Source organism: Glandiceps talaboti, chromosome 2, assembly GCF_964340395.1.
Source record: "Glandiceps talaboti chromosome 2, keGlaTala1.1, whole genome shotgun sequence".
Classification (NCBI taxonomy): Eukaryota; Metazoa; Hemichordata; class Enteropneusta; family Spengelidae; genus Glandiceps; species Glandiceps talaboti.
The window spans coordinates 16,127,271-16,152,332 of NC_135550.1; the positions used below are offsets into that span (position 1 = coordinate 16,127,271).

The following is a 25,062-nucleotide window of genomic DNA, read 5'->3' on the forward strand; positions in this document are numbered from 1 at the left end:
AAGGAAATACTCTTCCGGCAAATTCGAAAATCTTCCGAAGATGACATCATTTTATTTATAATGTAGATTCTGCGCATGCGGGAAATATTTTAGGACATTCAAAATGGCGTCCTCTAGAGATAGTTGTTGTTATGTTGCAAGTTTGTATTTTACGTGAAAGGGCGATTTATGAGCACTTCACCTCAATATTCTACACCTAAGAGCGTTTAAAAATGGTAAAGCAAGGTATCAAAATATTCTGTCGCATAAAACCCACGAAGGCAAAGACTGGGGTATGTATTAACTGAATAATGATCTTCAAGTTATAGCGGTTTCAACTTTCATGACAGGACATGACCATGTTTACAAATAATACATTGCACAATTTTTTATTTCATTCGATTGTCTCCGATACACCATTCAGTAACTGCTTCTTTTTAATAACATTACTATGCCCACCAACTAATTTTACAGGGAGATTATTTTCTCGTCTCAATAATGTATTTCCAAATTCCAGTGTCTTGAGTCAATGACAGTGAGACTGTCCATCATAAAACATAACTTCATAAGTCATACCATAAATTTGTTAAGTACATGCCACACATAAATTGCGTGGAACAGTCGTGACTGACTGTGCTATATGTTGGTATGCTTTTTTGTCATTCAGCAGTATTCCAATGGTAACTTCAGAGTAAATGTACAAATATGATATCAATCACTGAATCACTCAATCTTTATTGTACATGTACATACACACACTACATCAGAGAGTGTGGTATGGTACAAACCTTGAAAAACAAAATGAAATATCCAGGGGTCATAATTGATAATCATAAAAAATATACAAATTCAACTTGCTGTATGGAGCTACTGGAGGGGTCAGCATATGTACATGTATGCTGTCTTTGCAGGATGTGTACAATGTACTTTATTACCCTACATCATGTTATGGGAAGTATTTTTTACTAGTTTGTAGACAAAATTTAATTTTAAAGAAAAGAAAATAACCATTCACTGATTCAGTATTGGAATTAGTGGTGAATTTTAACAGTTGACGTGACAACCAGAATTATCCCTGTTACATACATGCATGCATATATCTGCACTGCTGCATATAACTGGAATGAAGAGAAGTCTTCCAAGGCCTGATTATTGATATCATCAGTGACATATTTAGACACTTCACACCGATACATATTCATATACCCCACATTGCATTGACACATAAAAAAAACATTGCAACTCTACCTAAACATATAATATATAAAGTTTGATGGATATCTCATATGTTAGATTTTTTACCATTTTTCAGTTGTATGACACAGAGGAAGAAGATGCTACAGGTGCTGAAAGGCTTACATTCGTGGTCCCAAAAGATTTAGCTGATGGTTTTATCAATAATAAAAAAGAGCAGTATAAATTCAAATTTGAAAAAGTCTTTGAGCAGCAGACAAAGCAGGATGAAATATTTGAGCATGTAGCACAAGACGTGATTGACAAGTGAGTACAACATGTGATGGATTGACGGAACTGTACTGACAATATTAAAAGCTAGCTAAGCTATGACTTCACTCCTAGGTTTTTTCAATAACTCGTCATTTTGGCACCTGACCATTTCAGCCCTAGATGTTTCGGTCTCACCCCTAGACTTTTCAGCACCACTACCCAAGACGTTTCGGCACTGTACCCAAGAGAGTTTGGGTTAGTGCTAGTTTATGAAAGAAGAACCACAACATTTAATTAGTGGTGCCGATTGTCTTGGGTAGAGGTGCTGAAATGTCTATGGCAGAAATGTCTAGAAAATGTTTTGTCAGCTTTGTGTCATGGCTATATGTATAAAGGGACATGGGCCATCTTGAGGCATTATTTTTATCTAAATTTCATAGGCATACTGGTACATAAAAGTTAAAACCCATCGTGTAATGTATCATATTCATGTTGATTTTTGTTCTGAAAAGAGAGAATATAATTCAACAGGTCTATTATACATTGTTCATTTATTCTATGATCCTGAGGTCGGTAGCAATATTTGTTTGCACCCAAAAAGTACCTCCTCGTATCATTTATTTGGTTCGGCAGACTTAGTGTGTTATGCTATAGATAATATGGTTACAGGTTATGATCAGACATCTTTTAGAAAATACAATTACATGTAATTCTTCACATGAAACAAAATGTCTCTCAGAAAAATGTTCAGATCAGGTGTATGTTTCTTTACTTTGGTGTTGTATGATGGATATTTTCTTCACAATTTTACATCACTGGCAAGAGAACAAGAATGTTTGACGAGACAATAGTTTTGTTTATATTAATTATTGTAAATTCATAAATTGAATATCAGAATTAATTTGATAGTACTGGGCACTCATATCATTTATCTTTCTATTTTTCAGTTGCTTGTTAGGATATAATGGAACTATATTTGCATATGGTCAGGTATGTCTTCTATGATGTAATGTAATGTATGGATATTTGATTTATTTATATATTTATTTGTGTGTGTGAATGTGTGTGCGTGTGTCGTATAATGTACCATGTGGTAATTAAGTAAAAGGATTACCCCCCCCCCCCCCCCAGTTATTTTCAACTGTGAATTTGTATTTAATTTTCAAAGTAAACAGTGTTATTGCTGTATTCGCATGCTGAACATGTGGCATGGTAGTGCTGTGGTGTAAGTTTGCAAGGTTTTTACCTAATTTATGTGATCATGCAATTCAATGTTTTCATTGTAAGAAGTAAAAAGGTAAAATCTTAACTAATGTACCTATGTTTTTGAGTCATTTGGTTCTGCATCTAAAAAAAACCATCACTTTAACGTTGTCCATGTCAGTCATATTAACAAAGCTCTCCAGGTCTATCACTTTGTTTCTGAAGCAACCTCAACAAAACAAAAAGACTAAAATCAGGAATCCTGTAGAACTTCTTTCTTGAATTTTGTGACAATAGATATTACTGAATTGTAAATTTGATTTTTTTAAAAATGTTATTACAGACTGGAAGTGGAAAAACCTTTACAATAACTGGTGGCGCTGAACGTTATATAGACAGAGGTATCATTCCAAGGACTTTGTCTTACCTGTTTCAGCATTATGAAAAAGTAAGTGTAATTTACAAATATGCCGTATTCTGGTTACCAACCATTTTGCATGTACAGTAAGGATTGCAGAGGACACCCTAGATTTGACAAAGTTAGGGCTCTTGCCACTGATCATATCACAGTACACAAAACTGAACAAAATGCATGTAAAAGAACTCTGTAGTGGTTATGCATGTTTTTGATTACTAGTAGTCGCTAATAAAATTGTATACCAGGTAAGACATGGATAATGAGTGGTGACTTCATGTCTGCTGTCAGTACACTACAATGCTCAACTATTCCAGCCTTCACTTCTACCTAAAACAGCTTGCAAACAGCACTCCTAGTGGCCAAACCAGGAAACCTTTCATCTGTCTAAAAACCAGAATTATCCAATATGATGTTTAGTACTAAGTAATAGAGTAACTTGATCCACTGAAGAGTACATTTATGTAAGTTTTTGATAAATAAAAGATGGATACCCCTTAAAGGAGAAAAATGTTTGTAATAAGAAATATTATCTCACAGAAGTGTACACAAATGTATTTTATTTTATCTTGTACTACAATAAATATATGAATACTCACACCACACATACACGCAAAAGTGTAACCTTCTGAATATTCTATTCATTCTGTGGTCATATGACAGCAGCATGTGTCTACGCAATTCTCGCTATCTGCAATACAATTGTATGCTTCGCTAAGGCGTCAAATGGAACGCAGTCTCGCTACCGCGCTTGCATTTGTCGACACCTACACTTCTGGTTGCCTATATCAATACACGTGAATGTTTCTTCCAAACAGTTTGATTTGTAACAAATAAGATAAACGCAAGTTTTAAGCTCATATAATTATGGAGGTGGGAAATTTAAATATGTACAGTATCTTTCCAGAGCAAAATTACAAGAGATGTCTACAACTGAAAATGGGAAAGAAACATTCCTTTGTATTAGCATAGCCGACCGGAAGTGTAGTTGTCGACATTAGAATGCGTTGTCACGCATCTTCGTTCCATTTGACTCCACAGTGATGTGTAGAATTGTATTGCAGGTAGCGAGAATTGGTGCTCAAACATGTGTAAAAATGTTCATAGACACCAGTATTTTCCCCCAATTTTTCAGTTGATTATACTTACGCAGGTATAACAATTCTCCAATATATTTTTTTCACATTCAGCCTGAAAATATACATGATCATGACTCGTAGTGTCAAAGGCTCCTTTGGTCACTCATATTTTCCTTGGCGTAAAGAAGAAAATTACTTAGGGAATAATATCGATAATTGTGTTTTTGTGTACTTTATTGTATTATCAGAATTCAGAGAATATATTCACTACGCATGTGTCCTATCTTGAGCTTTACAATGAAAGTGGATATGATTTGCTGGATCCCAGGCATGAAGCCACAAAACTTGAAGATCTACCGTAAGTTATACTTTTCTTCAATATACATGTAAAGATTGAGTGTAGTTCCTTTTCTCCTAAAGGTTTTTTTTCCTGCAATGCTGTAACAGTTGTACAGGTTGAATTCATAAATTGGTACTCATGGAGATGATAAGACACAAGCTTGTACTGTAGTTTACAAATAAAACAAAAGAATATGATGTTTTGTCTGGTGAGGGCGCTAGATACTGGACAATCAGATTTTTGTCACATAATAAGCACAAGTACACAAGGGTCAAAAATGGCCTTAAAAAGTAGTGTGTGCACTTAAACAGCATTAGGTTAACTTGTTAAAGCTGCACTAGCTGCAACTTGCATGGTTACTTTGTAAAAAGAACTGTTCTGTTATTAGATATATATAGACTTATTCATAATATCATACACCCTGAACAGTGTTAAATCACCTGATGGGAAACATATTTCTGTAGCTGTACATACTGTATGTTACTACAATAATCAAATCAAGCTGATTTTTTGGTCCCCACCCTGTTTTGTATGAACCTATATCTACTGCATAATTGTACATGTATTGTGGGCCCTCATCAAATACATAGGGGTATTATTTGTTGACGTGTTACTGCGATGCATCATATGCAATAATATGGAATGTCAGTAACACATCAACAAATGATTAGCATTATGTAGTCGATGAGGACCCACAATTATTCGGTAGATATTGGTACATACAAAACAGCTTATAGCGATGCTCCCAGGACTGGTGAGAGAGTCTTATGCAAACTGTACCAGACACAAAGTACAGTGAAGATTCGTTAAATGTGGCCATATATGAATTATGAAAATGGATTTCTTGAAAGGGGATGAAAGAGTCCAAGAGATCTGTCGAAAGCTGACAAAATGCCTCTATTCAATATTTTCTTGCAACTTTGTGTTGAAATTTCCAGGAAAGTGTCACTTATGGAGGACAGTGATCAAAATATTCACCTGAAGAATTTATCAATTCATCCAGCCAATAATGAGGAAGATGCACTAAATTTACTATTTCTTGGTGACACAAACAGAATGATAGCTGAAGTAAGTTGTCTCTCGATACAAAGACTGAATTAAAAGTAATTGTGTTAAGTGATTTTTACAAATTGTAGAATGTTGCATCATCTAAGCTTTCATTAAAAGTGGCAATATGGGTGAGGATTGGGGTATTTATTTTAGATTTTTAATTTATAAACAATTTGATCATGGCTTCCAAGAAAGAGCAAACAAATTGTTTTCTGGTTAGTTTACCAGGAAAGTGATACATAATATGAAAGAAGTAGTTGTAAAAACTTACCCAACTTTCACAGACATAATTTTTGGGTACACCCAGAAATATTCATTGGCGTCAGGATTATAGAGAAACAAACTGTTATTATAATTTTGATCAGGTTTGATAATGTCATATTTTTTGATATTCTCCCTTCACACACAGACACCAATGAATCAAGCATCCACTAGATCACATTGTATATTTACAATTCACATATCGGCCAGAGAACCAGGATCTGCTACGATAAGAAGAGCTAAACTTCATCTTGTAGATTTAGCTGGGTAAGTTTGAAAATCAAGTCATGTTTTGCTATAGTTTATACCATACTGATATTCTACACATGAGATAATATTATTCCCCTATATTTTTCTTCGTTCAGCTCAGGAAATTATAAGTGACCTAAGGGGCCTTGTCACTAAGAGTCACTAAACAATTAGTGACAAAATCTTCGGTCACATCAAAGACCCTCCACCAAGTCTGTGGTCACAAGTATTTCCTAGCTGAATGAAGAAAAAATTTTAGGATTGTACCTCCTGTTGTATAATTTATGAAAAAACAGGAAAAATAATGGGCAATTTTGAATGACTCATTTTTCAAGAACCACAGAACCAGTGATGTAGACACAATTGTTGTGATGTAGAATGACCAAGCTGTATATTCCATATTTTTGGTTCAGCGACAATAATTTGCTTGTGGTGTAATATCTTTTGTTTGATTTCTGGTAATTGCACACTGTTGTAAAATTTTGCTACGATTTAATACTGATCTTTGTTCTCTCCCTCTTTGACTTTTTCAGTTCTGAAAGAGTTCACAAGACAGGGGTAGGGGGAACACTTCTAGCTGAGGCAAAGTACATTAATTTATCACTACACTTCTTAGAACAGGTAAGTTACAACTACTCCTCCAAGCAGTTTCATCTGTAAAATAACTTTTCAGTTGCCTTCACATTTCTTAGTCTCTATGTTTCTAAATGCTTGTTACCAGTAGATTATACACAGGGACAAATAATCATGTATATGTCCCATACTCTTGGTTACCCAGACTCTCACCACTGAGGGCGCCACTACGAGACTCCCCAGACGAGAGTCTGGGGGAAATATAATCAAATTTTTTTCACACTGAAATCACGCAGTACATTTCTTTAAAGTCATGAAGAATGGGCCCTGTCTTTGTAATTAAGCATCTGGGTAACTGAGACCATATGTCCTAATGTAAGGTGCATTATACTTATTTTCAATATGATACATAAACAGTATTTCAGCTGCTTCAGAGTCATGAGTACAACACAGAGGACCAAGTGCTTGCAGTTGTCATCCATGTGCTGTAGACTTCAAAGATTAAATAGTATTCTACATATTCAGCAGTTCATCATTTGTCCTATTGTTCTACAGGTAATCATAGCATTGTCAGAGAAATCAAGGCAGCATATACCATACAGGAATTCTATGATGACATCTGTACTGAGAGACAGTCTTGGTGGTAATTGTATGACCACTATGATTGCTACGTGCTCTGTAGAGAAGAAAAACATTGATGTAAGTATCACTTTGATCTATTTGAAGATTTCCGTACTGTATTTAAAGGGACACAAGCTGAGCTTAACTTTTTTTGTGGGTATTTTTTGCCATGTATTAAAAAAGTCACCTGTAGTATTCTACAAAGTGTACTTGACCATCACTTTGTATTGGCAGAACTCAAACGTGTTATTCAGGCATTACTCGCTTTCATCCCACAAAATGATGATTTGACTGTATGTAGAAGGCTTTCTAATACAACCCGTGCAATTTGTTCTTCAGGAGTCCATTTCTAGTTGTCGCTTTGCACAACGAGTTGCCATGGTTAAGAATGATGCCTCAATGAATGAAGAGGTAGACCCTAAATTGGTAAGTACATGTCTTTTTATGAAGTAATGTCAAACTGCTTACGCTAAACCATTGTGTTGGGCCATGACAGATCATTGTAAATTCTTAGACTAGTACAGTATGTATATACAGCCCTACTGTTGTCAGTCACAGGAGTGTCTTTCTAAAAAATAGTATGTACCAACAAGTCCTACTATAGTACATATAATTTTCAACATGTGGAATTATCACCATGCTCAATCACAAGAGGTGAAATATTACAAGGAAAAAGTGAAATAAAACCAGTTAGACTCGGCTCTGCAACTTTGTTATAAAAGAGAGAAATAAAAAAGGGGATTCTGTCACTTTGGCAGGGGGTAGCAGTTCATGGATCATGTTTACCAATACATACATTGTATGTACATGTACGTACCTCATACTTGATACTATATGAGCATTTTGTTGATATTGCCCTGGGGTGTTTGTCAACAAGGATAGGATATCTGCTGTACATGGTATATGTACCCATACATATGTACTATGTATACTTTGATGCTTTGGTGACTGCCAACAAGAGAAATTTCCTGTACACGTGATAAAAATCTTCTACTGTGGTCATTTACAGATGATCCAGAGGTTGAAGCGAGAGGTTCAGGAATTAAAAGATCAACTGAATCTTGCATCAGGAGAACAAAGTTCTGAAGACTTAACAGATAAAGATATAGAAAGGTTTGTCATGGTAATTTCTACAAAATGGAGCACCTGAACCTGTCCAATTTCATCTTGTCATATTAAAAAAACAGTTTGTTGAATGTTCCCAGTCAGTATTTCTTCCCATATTATTTGCATATGATGTCAGATAAGTTGCCAGTAAATAAACACCTCAATATATGGGAAGGATTTTAGAAAAAAACAAACGAAAAGACTTAATATTGACGTAATTTAATTTGTTAAAACTGCTATGCTAAGGATTATTCTCTACCCAACAACAATTCAAGGATTTAGGCTAGATATTGTAAATAGGCATAAACAATTGATTGACATGGAATTGTATGAGCGTTTATCAATTTTTATATTACCTTTAATTTCATACTGACTTGTATGAAATTACACAAGTTAAAGGAATATTTAAGAGCTAGACGTTAAAAGGAAAGTCATGAAATTTTGCATTCCAAGAATTCCATGATGCTTGTTAGCTTTGTGACTGTTCAATTAATATAGCTGTACAGAGACACATATTATGTAGTAATTCTTATTGTTTTCTTGCCATCTACTGACAGACTTAATGAACTTATTAAATACTACTTAGAAGATACAGACGTGGAATCTACATTAAATCTTGGTGCTGATATGAGAAAAATCAATTTTGCTTTTAGAGTAATGAAGGTAAGTGACGAGCTGGTAGTTATAGTACAGTATTGGATTTAACAGAACACAAGCTTCAGTTATTTTGTCCTCCACTTTGTGAATAGACTTTAGCCTCAAAAGAATTCTGTTAAATCTATTAAATGGACGAGTTTTGGAAGTTTTTTTTGCAGTGTGTTTTCATGGAAAGGACATTACCTTTGAGCATCACTGTTACACATTGCTCAAATTTTATTATGTTTATCAACAAACAAAGATGAAAACCCAACTCCTCGCAAGTCATTTCAGAGCTTTGGTTAATCCTGTATTTTCCCAGCTTATAATTGTTTGTGTATGAAGAAATAATCCCTGCTAGAAAGAGGTATTAAGGACTTGGTCTTATGAAGGAGCCGTCCTATTTTTGAGACCAAATCAAGATTTTGGTGATTTCATTTCCACTGCACTTTAACACAGCCACACTTGTATTACCAAAAATGGGTTCACAAGTAAACATAAAATCTTAAGCCTGGCAGCAGGTGCATTACTGATTGAAGCAGTTACCAGTTGATAAACAGGTGCATAGTGATGATTTGACAAGTGTGTGAACAGTTTCATTGTTTGTTTATAAGTTTGCAGACACTTTGAATGATTGAAAACTGTCCTGTTAGCGGGAAATTTATAATTCGCAGTTCTGGAATAGAATCTTGTTTGAATTCATATTTTTCTGTCTTATCCTAGGGCATGATACTAGACAGGAAGCCAGCACAAAACACATCCAATAGGCCCCAAGAAAGAGAAGAGGAAGAAGAAAAGGAGGAGTTATCTTTTGTTCCCACGCCAACAGATAATAAAGATGTCAAGAAGTTAAAAGAGATCATCAAACAACGAGACAATGAAATTAGTATCTTTATTATGTGGGAAAAATTGACAATGTCAGTGGTTTATGATCCTGCATTTCATTCAAAGACGTCATGAATTCTGGCTATTTTTTGTGGCCGATGCTTGATCCAGTTTTTTTTCCTTCCACAAGACACCTATTGTTCTGTTGGTTTAGAAAATAAATGAAACATTACAGAAAATAAATGAAAAGAAAAAGGATTGGGCATTTTCACATTTCAGGTTTTGACAACCTTGTACAACAATTGATTGGTGTATTGAGCCTAGCAGTGCTTATAAAAAAGAAGTTACTTTGCAGAACAAAATTTCATGTGATACAGATTGTATGAAATTCATTAAATGTATGTGAATATAATATGGCTGTGATTTGAAAATTGTTAGTTTAACAGTTCACAAACACATTGACAAATTTATCAGTAAAATAGAACAAGTTGATTAGCAGGTTTGTCCTCCCTTTCCCTCTGGAAGGAAAAGTCCAGTTAGGCTTATTACTATGTTACGTATACTTGTATTGAATACTGCTATCACCTTACATCATATGATTGTGGGTGATAAATAGCCTTTGGTAACTCACTCAACTTTGAAATCTTGTAAAGAAGCCCTATTGCACTTGATATGTGTTTGGCCATTTTTGAGCATTTACAGGAAAACGTCTGGTGATGACGTCACATTTACCATTATCTCTTTGTCATGACAAAGTTGATAAAGTCTTGATCCTTAACTCAAACCACTCAGATATATTAGTGAATATGTTAAAGAAAGAAAAGAAACGAGCCCAGGATGCAGTAAACCAACTCGAGAGCAGTGGCCGACCTGTACACAGTTCAAGCGGGAACGAGATGCCAAACGGACACGCCAGACCACATTCCAGATCACGACATAGATCAGTGGAATTATCACACTCACACTCACAAAATCAAGAACAAAGTGATAGATCAAGGATTCCTGACCAAAGTAGAAATCAGGAAAGCACGTCAAGACATCAACCACAGATGAAAGATAGTAAACGAAGGATACTGGGTAATAACAGCTTTACTCACTCTCCTGTTGTAGTACAAGTACTTTGTAACTTTGTCCAGTTTGGATATCTTTTTTTATCAAATCTATACATTGTCAAGTACTACATGTATACATAATTTCAAAAGTGAACTTGCAACGTTCACTTATAAATTCATTTTGGACAGATTTCTGGTACTCTTAAATCTAAAAATAATGAAATCAGAACTGTATGCCCAAATTGATTTGAATTGAAATCATACCCGTGTATGTTTGTCAGAAACCTGTTACAGATAATGGTATTATGTACTTTATTAATGCAAATCCAAAATCAGAAATTCAATATGGTCCCGACTGCAGTGCCCTGCTTTTCTCTAGTGTTTAAGTACAGAGAAACCTGCATTATTGAATGTGGAAGGGTCAAACTGAATCACACCTTCCTGACCTACATACCTTATTGATTTAATCAAATCCAACTTCAGCTGGGTAGGTTTGAATTCAGACTATGAGGCACGTAAACCTAAAGTAACTGTTCATCTACCAACAACCAATAAGTTTTGATTCATTAAGATTTGAGATGTTTTTTGTTTTTCCCACAATCTGATTTGAAAAGAAAACTTTCTTCACATATTATATTTATTCTCATTTTCATGTTCTCTTTTCTTGTTTTCAAAGGTGATATGACAGTAGGAAGGCAAGAAGCCTTTGAGATATTCCGTAGAGATTACACCCAAAATATGACAATAGAAGACAACAAACACCTTCTAAAACAAAGATATAGTGAAGCTAAATCACTTGGTCAACAAGTCAACGAGTCAAGACTTAGAATTAGTAAGTACATTGTATTTAATATACCGATTACAACCCATAACACCAAAGTAAAATGTTTTCTGTATGTACCACAATCATTTATAGCACCCATATCAAGTGTAAAAGTATACTATTTCATAAACTAATTGACCACATTAGAAATCCCACATGCTAGGCTTGTAAATACATATAAGCCAATTGAAACAATAATACTTTTACACTTAACACGTGGTTGACAAAAATAGATTATTGTAAAATCAAAACATTAAAGTCACTCTATGTAATCCTCAGCACGGCTGACAGCATAGTAGCTTTTATTTTTAAAATGTTAGTACACATGCTAAATTGTGTCATTGAATTATACATGCGTGCATATTATGACTAAATACCAGGTTGTCAGTTCTTCTAATTTGAAGGTAGCGGTTATGTACAGTGTATGCTTACAGTAGTGTACTACAAATACCATTTATTTTGATATATTTAAATTAACCACATAAAACTTGCCTTGTACCTCCTGAAGACAGTTTGAATGTTTATTACAATCACATCTGAATACATCTGTTTTGATTCCTTTCTTCAGATCAACTAAAAACTCATATAGAACACCACAGAATGCAACAAGCAATGCAAGGTAAGTGAATCCTACAATCTGTACCTTAAAAAATCATCACTGTACTTGAAACTTCAGCACCACAAAGTGATCAATATATCTCAGCTATAAATGACAGGGTGCACACTCTTAGCTAATGTTGTCTGGAAATAATTGTCCAATGTATGTCTAACATTGAATGTTTGTTATAGTTACATTGTATTTCTACTTTGAACAGATGTAATCAAATTTTTAGGTATTTATATTATCTCTTAGAAGTTAGATGCAACTTAGTTAAGGGAAAAAACACAGAAAAGTCTTTCTCTATTCATTCATTGATGGCACAATTAGCTAATCAGTATCCCACCAAGATACAGCACAAAAGTTTTGCTTCCTGTATACTTAAACAAGTGAAGTAAGCTTGGAGACAAACTTTGATGCCAAGAGTAGTAATATATCATTCTTCTTTTGTATGACTGTACCTCATTCATGATTTGGCCATGCTATACTATAAAAGAGAAGAGCAGTCTATTCACTTACGTTTAAACTTTAAGCCTTTGTGCATAACAGGGACATTTCACGTCCTTATTGTAGGTCATTCAGGTCACCACAGCAATCTTTCATTGGTGTAATAGTTGTCTAATTTACCCACTAGGACTTGGTACTGGTGATGACGGTGAACCAGATGAAGTGGAACAACAACTCAGACATGAAATTGAACTTGAAAAAGCACAGTAAGTAGTTTGTCACTTCATACTTTCTCATTGCATTGCAACATAAAATGCATGGTTAGATGGAGCATACAACTCAATTTATAGGGTGGAGGGGGCAGAGTACTTATTGCTGTATATTACAAGGTACATTGTACATGTAGTAGTGTCCTGTGTGGAGTATAAGTCTTGTTATTGACAGGTCTTAACCATTGTATTTAGGCCCACGATTCAATGACGTACTGGTATTTTGGCATTTCTATTGTAAAATGTCTATGAAACCTGTATCATGCAATCAACATTCTTAACAAGACTCGTCTTTTGCAAGGGCATTATTGACAACCCTACTGGGTTACTTTTCAGACCTTTGAACATTACTATGCAGTAGAGTTAGATGCTAAATTGTGTAAATGTTTTTGATTTATCGATTGATTCAGTAGTGCTAACAATGCAAAAATGTTGACAATTTTAACACTATTGAGGACATGCATCAACTTTGATAAAAATTAAAATATACTAGAGTAGTCTAGCTGTCAGTGAGAAAGAAAGCTCTTAAACTTAAAACTTATGCCACAGAATATGAAAGATGTTAACAACACCTCTCGTCTGTTGCTTGGATAGATATAAACAAACTTTTAATCATCTAAGGAGCATGAAAACAGAAATAGAACATTTACAACATTTACTGGAGAAATCAAGACTACAACTTCAGAAAGACTTTGAACTCTGGTGGGCAGAAGAATCTGCAAGATTACAGGTTAGTGTTGTAACAACAAAAGTTTTGTTGAATTTGAATAATCAGATATTAGAAACTCTCCCCCTCCCCTCTCTCTCCCCCCCCCTCTCTCTCTCTCTCTCTCTCTCTCTCTCTCTCTCTCTCTCTCTCTCTCTCTCTCTCTCTCTCTCTCTCTCTCTCTCTCTCTCTCTCTCTCTCTCTCTCTCTCTCTCTCTCTCTCTCTCTCTCTCTCTCTCTCTCTCTCTCTCTCTCTCTCTCTCTCTCTCTCTCTCTCTCTCTCTCTCTCTCTCTCTCTCTCTCTCTCTCTCTCTCTCTCTCTCTCTCTCTCTCTCTCTCTCTTTTGAAAGAAGTGAATATAAATAGCTTGATGCAATTTCATAGTTATGACCATGGCAGTATGCTAATCTAAATTTCTGCCATTTTCATTTTGTAGAAATTGTACAGATTGACTTACATCTGTTATTGCTATCTTAACTTCCTTGCATTGATCCAAATATTGTGCATGTGGTCACACAACAGATCCTTTACAGTAGATTTTTATTTTCTATTTGTTAAATAGAACTGTTTTGTAGTATTTTTAGTTTAGCGCTATTTAATTTGAATGTGAGTGGTGTGACTTGATCCTCATTCCCTTTCAGACACACCATCAACAGACTCAAAAAATCCATGATCATCCCCCTCCCCGAGAGCCATCAAGTGCTTGGAGAACACCTCCTGTTTCTCCTCTGAAACCCCAGGGTAGTGATAGTAACCATGGCAACATACCAAATCCGTATGCTAATCATCCTGGTGCTAGACACCTCCATGGGGATGGAGATCTGAGGAAAGGTGCTCCACTTCCACCAACCGGACGACACAGTGCATCAGGGAGTCGCTACCCACCTGGTCAGACAGGAGGTGGATATGATGGCTATAATACACAGGACACAAGGAGAGCCAGGTATGAGAGATGGAATATATTATTTAAATTCATAATTAATTACACAAGCAATGATCCCATCATGTGTGCCAGTATAATTACTGACTTGCTTTTGTGGAAATGCTTACTGCTGGTATTTTCACTGTGGTGCAATACTGAAAACAATACTGAAAACATTATTACATGCTTTATGAAAATGAGCATGTTCTTGTCGCATAAACACCAAATCACATGAACGCTCAGTTACATGTTTATGAAATTTGGCAGTTTCAGATAAACGAACAGAAACCTGCACTGTCATTCACTCTTTACAATGTAAAGTATGGATGCACAGAGCATTGCCAGCATTCATATCAATACTGTTCAAGTACACCACACTGGCACCCATGTATCATAGGATTCTGCTATGTTATCACTCTGTCCAAGGTTTGTAGTACATATACAGGGTTTCTAAAAACACATGAATGATATGTGATAGACATATAAATGTACAAAAGTGTACATCAGTGCTCCACATACAAATATGCAAAATCCTAGCAAGCTATATTTACTTTATTTTTTTTAATCAACTGAATCATAACCTTCTTCATTACATATCCTACTATAAGCATTTAGCGAAGTACCTAAAGTTGTTTCCAAAACAGACACATTAAAGTTGTGCATTTTGTTTAGTTAACCACCCAGACATATTTGATCATTGCTGATGTCTACATATTCCTTTGTTACTGCAGGGCATCTGTCGACAACAGCCATAGAAGTTCCAGTATACCCCTTACAGGAGACACCAAAACTGATGCTGATATCATGGCGTTTATCGCAGCTAGACAAAATCTTGTACATCAAAGAGGTAATGTCCTTCTAACTTCAACAGTCAGAAATGATACCTATAGATACATCCCTCAAGACTGACACTCTCAGAACGTTTTACATGCCTAAGCTCTGATGACGAAAATGATAATGCCTTATTTGTTGGTGACAGAGTTATCAATATTAATGGCATGAGTCTATAGGAAGGAAACAAATTGTTGTAGTGATTTTTTTGTGCATTTGTGTAATTCCTATTGCCAAGAACCTTATGAAATCCAAACAACATCAAATGTTGCATTTTCAGTTTAGAAACTCATTGTTATTTCACTGTTCCTTTTCAAAATCACTCTGTTATGATGAGCTTTGTTTCTTCTTCATGTCCCATTTTGGTGACCAGATAATAATCAGTACAATTAGTGACGATGTTCACAGCACAATCGGTGATTTGATTTGTTTCATTTTCTTTATGTCATTAGGTCAAGGTCCCAGGTAACAGAAGATGGAACACAGAGTCCTGCTGATCGATTTTACACACTGTAATTTGATAAATTTTAAGTTGTAAATAAGTCACACAAAATCAGTTGATAGCAAACATTTTATATCGGCCAATGTATTTAAATTGTCAGACCTGAACTTGAACTTACCATTTTGAAAGGACCTGTCATTATCTGTTTTTGCTATGTATACTCAAAAGATGTCTTATTTTTGAAAAATTCTTTGTTGTCCAAAAAAAAGGAATTGTTTCTGGTCAGGGCATTTTGTCTAAAGTCAATGACGCGACTTTTTTTTTCATAATCTCAACAAACCTGATACTCAATCTACTATTTTATGACAGTTACTGTTCTTTTTATTTTAGTACTTTAGAGCAAGTGTTTATGTGGGGCAGATGTCATTTGCTTGTTCTGTTCATGATTGGCTTTACAGTTGTCTTCACTGAAGTAGGGAGGGCTATTTGTGTGTTTCCCCATGGATCTGCAGACTGCATGGCTGGACATACATGGATAAAAAGGCCGATGCAAGGGTGTTTAAGTGATGCATGTGCTGACCAGAAATAATTCTTTTTTTTTTGGCCTTACTGTAAATACATCTGAAGTTTTCAGTACATGAAACACTACTTTTACCTACATGTATGCAGCCTTTGTCACAAGACAAATTGAAGAGAAATTGAATATGAATTCATCTACGTGTACTGTTTGTGCAATCCAAAGATTTGACAGATACAGAATGTAGGCCAGGAATTGATAACAGTTGTACAGCAAAGTATTCTTATCACTTATCAACTTTGACTTGAGTACAGATTCTGGTGTCGTAGGACTTCATTCTCAGTCAGAGATCGCAATGCCTTGCACTAGTTGTAATGATGAAACTGAAGGAAACTAGAGAAATCTTGAGATCTGCTGAGAGATCGTGAGCACAGAGTCATGTACATTTGGTTTGTAAGACTCTGTTCTTAGTCAGAGATCACAAATGCATTACACTATCTGGTCACCAGCTACTTCTGTACTCACTTCTAAGTTTTAATGATAGAAATGAAGGAAAAGAAGAGATATCTGTCCATTTGTGTACCAAGTACTTACTATCAATACATTTGTATATTTAATGGCAACTACTTGACTGTATAAACTGCATATATGACAGCTCAAGGGCATGTCTACATAGTTTCTGCAACTTTTATTTATATTTGCCCTTTAATTTGATTTTTTGATTAATTTTTTCTATTAAAAGAGTGGAATGATAACATGTATTATGTTGAAGGAGAAAAAGATCACATAAACTCCTCCAAGGGCAGAACTAACATATAATCGAAAACTCTTCCAAACAAATTATGGATTACAAGTACATAATAATGCAAGAGAAGTAAAGTACATATTATTCCACCTATGCAAGATTGTTCTTTATTCAGCTGAGGAAGTTACAGTAAACCTAGATATTTTCACTACCAGAAAATTTTGCAATTTTACAGTCTTCAGCAAGTTCTTAAAGACTAATTTTCACTAATTACCATACTGGTACCCTGTGGTCATGTACAAAAATATATTTTCGCTACTACATATTTTTGTGTTCTTGTTTTGGAGCGAAGAATAAGTTTTAAATGAACATTTCCGGGTTTACAGTATAAGTGACACAGTGGGCCTTGTCACTATGAGTCAAAGATGTGGATTAACAAAATCCCCCATGTCATGAGTATTTTCCAACTCAGTTAAGTAAATTATTGCACAAATAATGTAATTATACCTGCGCAAACTTGAAAGTAATGCCAAAATCTGAACATTTTGACTCTCGTATTTCAAGTATCACTGAAAACATTGATATGATGTAGAATGACTTGAAAATAAATCCCTCCTTTCTGTATTTGAGCGCAAACAACTTAGGTAGTGCTCAAGATAATGAAAATTTACACAAACCTTTTTGATAAAGAAAACTTTTCCATTGTACATTGTATAACTGGAGATCATAAAGACTCCCATAGATCTTGGCTGTAAAATTTCCCATCATGTTATGTTAAACAAAGTTTTGTACATATTAAAGTAAACATAGTGAAGTTTTTATTCATATACACAATTATTGTCGATTAGTCTTTCATTATCTTCATGGGTCTACAGTACAAAATAAGCCCCACCCACTATGGTTACTCTGTTGCTATAATAAGAGAACTAACTTGCATATTCAGAATCTTGAATGGCGCATTCTGGGAAATGTATCATTCAACTGGTATTATTGATACAATTATTGTAACCATCAATCTTTCAAACTGTTTGCAACCACAGACAATCTAAATCTCAAACTACCATGACCCTTTACCTGGAGAGAAGGCACTTCTTCAGGTCACTTCTCACAAAGTAATTACTGCAACTGCCATACTCCTTTGCTTCTGGGTAAGGATTGCCAGCTGCCTATTGTCACACGAGTGGAGTCCATCATCACAATTACAAATGAAATACTTCAGAAGCAAGAGTTGAATTTTATACTACTATGGCAATTGAGGTGTCATTGTACTAAGACTCAAACTAAACTATCGTTGCAATATGTTGATGTAAGTTATTGAAAGGATGTCAACTTGGTTTAATTATACTCATGGGTGTTATTTCTTATGGAATCTGTAATCTTCTAGTCCGAGAGTACATTTTTGAGGACTTCTAATGTTTGAATTATTTTGTTTACAGGGTGATTAGATTCACACAAAAAGAGGCACCCTAATCACTCGTGTACTCTACCAAATCAAACACCAGACAGTTTAGTTTGTGTCTATCTCAGTAAGTTGAGATCTCGATTACCAGAGTAGTATTTATAATCCCACGTCATTTACTAACATAAGTACAATTCTATCCTTAACTATGTGTTTATGGGGGGGGTGGGGTGTTCCCAATGATGTCCATATGCTGCAAATATTTACTCTGGTCATCTTTTTGATCTCATGCATATATCAAAACGTTAAGGTTTCCTTTGGTCATATGAAAACAAGAGTTAACTAAAGTTACAGAATGCCCCGGTAAGGGGCGCTATGTAACTAATTAGACAGAATCCTTTATTGTCAAATGTGCCAATGCAGCAAAAAGTAGCACAAGAAATCAACCAATCTGGTCTTGAGTAATATCATCACTAGAGACTTAATGTTCTACTGTATATTGACTCTTTTGTATGCCACCTGAAATTTTGGACTGTGGTCCAAACAGTAGTAAAGTTAAAATGCTTAAAGAAAAAAAAAAACAGGAAGAGAATTATCATTTTTTTTGTAGCTTTATTGGATACACCAAGATCTAAATTGTTGTGGTTGAAGACTGTCACTTATTAGCTTGTTGGAAAATGAACACTACTGACACAAATGAACCCATAATCCAAGTTGCTTTTGACGCCTGACTGTGAACACGGTTGCCATATTGAAGATCACTAGCTGAAACTGATCAAGTGGCTGTGATGATCATAGTACACATTTTCTTATTTGCCATTGCTTTGGCAGTACACTTGCAATATGCATATCACCAATGAACATCGACATAGCTGTCTCAAGGATCCCAGTCTCATGGGTAATCAGTATATCATAAGATTTCAAAGTTTGTTTTGTGTTCATCTGAGCTGAAAGTGGGCTGCGTATCATTTTATTCAGCAAACAAGGCATCAAACAACGATTTGTGTAACATGTCCTGTCTAATCTTCTGCATGCGTTCTTTACATTCTTCACAATATTCAGGTTCAGTCCTGGCCTCTTCCACATCAATGGGTGTTATCCTATTTTTCATTTTTCTCGTGTACCACCATTTTTTGATCTCGTATCCTACTTTCTGAACGAACCACTCAACACACATTTTCCAGTAATGTGAGCAACAGCTTATAAATTGGAACATAAGGCTTATGCCGATGATGAGAATCACTAAGTTTAGTGTGAAATACATGTTGCCAAGATGATGACCGAGACGTTTGATGTAGACGGTTACGGGTAGAGTTGCAGATACCAAGTCACCAAATCCTACTGTTGTGAAGGAAACAATCGAGTAGTAGACAGAGTTGAAATAAGACCACCCTTCTGCTTTAACGTACAGGGCTGCTGAAGCTAAAACCGTCACACAAGTCAATACAAAGCTGTGTCTAACAATTGCACCTGTAGAAACAAAAATATGAAACAAAAAAATTAGTCAATACAGAAACTGAATGCCTCCTACAAGTGCATTTTAAAAACCCAACGAACCATTTATATTAACACTCTGTCTATAAAATGAACAAATATATTCTAATTAGCCATAAACTTCCGTGTTTGATCTTATGCATTAACTATACTATGTTACATGTTAGTATTCATTATATAAAATGGCAGCCTTAGTCAATCATGCTGACAAGACATCAAATTAACGCTGTGTCATGATATCAATTTATCCAAAAAGTAAGTTTACATATTAAAATGATATTTGAAATTTGGGGATCCACATACCACTCGCATCTAACCAGCACCCTTACCTCAAAAAAAAAAAAAAAAAAAAAAAAAATGGCAGCCCGAGCTATAACTTTCAGTCGTCTTACCTATACAAGATGTTACACTCATTTGCTCAGTTATGTATTCTTGATATATTCAATTCATGCAGAGTAGATACTTTTCATGTATGTTCTGATCGAGAGTTTATAATTTAATTGTACTTTACCTGCTCATCACTATATAGTACTCATCACCAAAACAAAGGCAATTTTTATTTCCAAAAGTGTTCACATCGAAGAGAAAATTTGCAATATCATATACTGTTACCATATATTCTGGAACAATTTACCATTCAATGTCACGTCAAAACCATCCAGGAATATTCCATCAGCTCCTTAGAAATAACTGTTTGAATCCTCGTCAGTTTACATTTTATGTTTACATTAAATTTTCCTTCCCCCTCCCCTTTTTTTGTGATGTTTTTCTTGTCCACAGACCCCACCCCACTCCTTTAACACCATCCTCTACATATTTTTGTAAGTGTATCTTATGCAATGTAATAACGAAATCCTGATGTCTACAGCTTGATAGTATTTCTCATGTCCTTTTACCATTCAATGAATGTCTTTCAATACATTCAAAAACTGTATACATAAAGATTGCAAAAATAAAAAATTGTGAGAAATTGCTAGCGAGACAGTAACTTTGAGAAAATGAATTGAGAGACTTGCATGTACATCTATCTCATCAGACTTACAATATATTGACAGCCATATTTTAGTTAAGATACTTGGAAAAGACACCGTGTCAATTGAAACTCCTAGCATGTCTTGTTCAATATCTGTTTCCAAACAGTACTTGCAATGTAGTACTGGATCATGTAGTGGCCAAACTATACTATCTATGGTCTGTCTTTCTGTGGTCAGATCATAAAATCTTAAAATGTATCCTCCAATTTTTACCAATATGTACCCATAAATTCAGTTAACTATATGAGAACATTAAATATGAAAGTTTGATTTACTAGCTTTGAGGTTCAATTATTGAATAGTAATTAGTGCTACCTTTACTTATCTAAGAAATAAACAATGTATTGTCTACATTACCATCACTGGGAATGTAATTTTGGAGCACTTTCTGGTGCAAATTGTAGTTATTTTCTACAACGGAGGGTTGAGAGTCTTCTTCATGTTCCAAGTTCCCCTGTTGTTCACCATCAGCTGCAGTAGATATCGGTGCAGTAGTCACTGGCTCAGTCTCAGTATTTGTTGTTGGCACCTCAGCGTCCTCACAGTCAGATACTAGAGGAAAAAATTTATCTGCTTTTAGTAGAGTATCACACTCAGTGAAATGATGTCTATATGAATAAAACTGTCAACTTATTGAGCAAATTATTACTTGACCTAGAAGATGGAGGTCAAGGTCAACGCTGAGCGACCTGAAAGACTACTTGAACTGTGTCCCTAGGGTAACTTTACAGGTTAAACCTGCACTAACTGTTACTGCATGAATACATCACTCATCAGGGTGTACAATATTACGAGTGAGCAAGTCATTATATCTAAGAGAGACACTCTCAAAAAACTGTTCCAGTGAGTTGCACTTAGTACAATTCACAATTGACCTTGCTATTTAACCCTTTGAACCCCAGGCCCCTGAGAGGGTATAATGTAGGTTTAAGTATCATGTTACATAACACCTGGCGTCCAAACTGACCAAGGATGACCCAAGAAAACTATCAGCGTGTTCATTCTAAGCCGGCCACCGACCAGTTTGTCCGGTCGGCTATTCAGCTGCTAAAAATTTACAAATTACATGTACATGCTAAATTGGCTTTGTACTTTGATTATTTCAAATTTCTAAGAAGAGCCTTAAAAATGAACTCTCTATTTCCGTTAATAACGAAATATAGACGATCTGAATCGATCGCACTCAATTATGTTATCGTACTCGCCGGGAATATCGAGTTTTTGCGTTGCCGAGTTGACGTACGGGTGCGTATCTCTTCTCGATTGAGCACGAGTGTGAATCGAACATTACCGAACAATGAGAAACAATGAGAAATGGAACGGAGGCATTGGCTTCCGATTGTTTCCGAAGCTTACCGAAAATCCGAAGATCGGCACTTAAAATGGCGTCGTCCAAGAAACGTAAAGTACATCTCGTAAATATCCTCGAAAATTTTGGTTTTTCAAAGACAGGTCGAACTAAGTTTGGTAGGTTGAGTTGCAACACTGTTCAGAGTGTAGGAATTTTCATTTAATTGTATAATTTGAGTAACAAATCGCACAAATGACAGGATTTCTGATCGTGATCATGATATATGACTTGAAAGTACTATAAAGAAAGTACCAATCATGATGAAAATGTAGAACGATATTTAGATTGTATAAATAGTGGATACTTTATAAAAGTTTAGATAACGATATTTAGATCGTCTAAATAGTGGATACTTTATCAAAGTTTAGATAACGATATTTAGATCGTCTAGATATAAAATGTAGAGCGATATTTAGATCGTATAAATAGTGGATACTTTATAAAAGTTTAGATAACGATATTTAGATCGTCTAAATATAAAATGTAGACCGATATTTAGATCGTATAAATAGTGGATACTTTATAAAAGTTTAGATAACGATATTTAGATCGTCTAAATATAAAATGTACAGCGATATTTAGATCGTATAAATAGTGGATACTTTATAAAAGTTTAGATAACGATATTTAGATCGTCTAAATAGAAAATGTAGAGCGATATTTAGATCGTATAAATAGTGGATACTTTATAAAAGTTTAGATAACGATATTTAGATCGTATAAATATAAAAAGTAGAGCGATATTTAGATCGTAATAAATAATCGATAGTTTATAAAGTTTAGATAACGATATTTAGATTGTCTAAATATAAAAAGTAGAGCGATATTTAGATCGTATAAATAGTGGATACTTTATAAAAGTTTAGATAACGATATTTAGATCGTATAAATATAAAAAGTAGAGCGATATTTAGATCGTATAAATAGTCGATAGTTTATAAAGTTTAGATAACGATATTTAGATTGTCTTAGATTGTCTAAATATAAAATGTAGAGCGATATTTAGATCGTATAAATAGTCGATAGTTTATAAAGTTTAGATAACGATATTTAGATTGTATAAATAGTCCATAGTTTATAAAGTTTAGATAACGATATTTAGATCGTCTAAATGTAAAATGTAGAGCGATATTTAGATCGTATAAATAGTGGATACTTTATAAAAGTTTAGATAACGATATTTAGATCGTCTAAATATAAAATGTAGAACGATATTTAGATCGTATAAATAGTGGATACTTTATAAAAGTTTAGATAACGATATTTAGATCGTATAAATATAAAAAGTAGAGCGATATTTAGATCGTAATAAATAATCGATAGTTTATAAAGTTTAGATAACGATATTTAGATTGTCTAAATATAAAAAGTAGAGCGATATTTAGATCGTATAAATAGTGGATACTTTATAAAAGTTTAGATAACGATATTTAGATCGTATAAATATAAAAAGTAGAGCGATATTTAGATCGTATAAATAGTCGATAGTTTATAAAGTTTAGATAACGATATTTAGATTGTCTTAGATTGTCTAAATATAAAATGTAGAGCGATATTTAGATCGTATAAATAGTCGATAGTTTATAAAGTTTAGATAACGATATTTAGATTGTATAAATAGTCCATAGTTTATAAAGTTTAGATAACGATATTTAGATCGTCTAAATGTAAAATGTAGAGCGATATTTAGATCGTATAAATAGTGGATACTTTATAAAAGTTTAGATAACGATATTTAGATCGTCTAAATATAAAATGAAGAGCGATATTTAGATCGTATAAATAGTCGATAGTTTATAAAGTTTAGATAACGATATTTAGATCGTCTAAATATAAAATGTAGAACGATATTTAGATCATATAAATAGTGGATAGTTTATAAAGTTTAGATAACGATATTTAGATTGTCTAAATGTAAAATGTAGAGCGATATTTAGATCGTATAAATAGTGAATACTTTATAAAAGTTTAGATAACGATATAGATTGTCTAAATAGTGGATGGTTTATAAAATTTAGATAACGATATTTATATCGTCTAAATATAAAATGTAAAACGATATTTAGATCGTCTAAATAGTGGATGGTTTATAAAGTTTAGATAACGATATTTAGATTGTCTAAATGTAAAATGTAGAGCGATATTTAGATCGTATAAATAGTGAATACTTTATAAAAGTTTAGATAACGATATAGATTGTCTAAATAGTGGATGGTTTATAAAATTTAGATAACGATATTTAGATCGTCTAAATATAAAATGTAGAACGATATTTAGATCGTCTAAATAGTGGATGGTTTATAAAGTTTAGATAACGATATTTAGATCGTCTAAATATAAAATGTAAAACGATATTTAGATCGTATATATATTATGGCCTGATAGTTTATAAATTTTTAGATTTAGAGTTAGATCATAATGGTTAGATCACACTTAGCTTTCTAATTTCTAACTTAAAAAGTTTAGATTTAGATTTAGACACTTCTAATTTATCTTTCTAAACTTCTAGCTAAACTTTCTAAACTGGCTACTACACAATTCCGCACCTTGCTGCAGTATACTTAACATTTTAGAAGCGTCATGTCATCTCATCGTGGACGTATACAGAATCAAAAATATAAATTAGATCAAAGGCAAATTAAGTTCAA

At 34.2% G+C, this 25,062-nt stretch overlaps 1 protein-coding gene across 1 annotated transcript; it reads left to right on the top strand.

Moving 5' to 3' along the window:
- Positions 1 to 110: 110 nt before the first annotated feature.
- LOC144447818 (kinesin-like protein KIF6) lies at positions 111 to 18,479 on the top strand. The gene is made up of 21 exons (XM_078137911.1): positions 111 to 272; positions 1,292 to 1,479; positions 2,373 to 2,415; positions 2,972 to 3,076; positions 4,371 to 4,480; positions 5,401 to 5,530; positions 5,922 to 6,040; positions 6,556 to 6,643; positions 7,151 to 7,294; positions 7,556 to 7,642; positions 8,226 to 8,329; positions 8,881 to 8,986; positions 9,683 to 9,845; positions 10,577 to 10,861; positions 11,513 to 11,668; positions 12,228 to 12,278; positions 12,892 to 12,970; positions 13,568 to 13,703; positions 14,321 to 14,622; positions 15,333 to 15,448; positions 15,885 to 18,479. Exons 1-21 carry the CDS (start codon positions 213 to 215, stop codon positions 15,899 to 15,901), a joined length of 2,589 nt encoding a protein of 862 aa, XP_077994037.1. The 5' UTR covers positions 111 to 212; the 3' UTR covers positions 15,902 to 18,479.
- Positions 18,480 to 25,062: the final 6,583 nt, after the last annotated feature.

Excerpts from the sequence above, each read along its gene's own strand:
- LOC144447818 (XM_078137911.1), top strand. The coding sequence starts at position 213 with ATGGTAAAGCAAGGTATCAAAATATTCTGTCGCATAAAACCCACGAAG. Across the intron at positions 3,077-4,370 it reads TGTTTCAGCATTATGAAAAA|AATTCAGAGAATATATTCAC; the intron begins GTAAGTGTAATT and ends TTGTATTATCAG. Across the intron at positions 7,295-7,555 it reads TAGAGAAGAAAAACATTGAT|GAGTCCATTTCTAGTTGTCG; the intron begins GTAAGTATCACT and ends TTTGTTCTTCAG.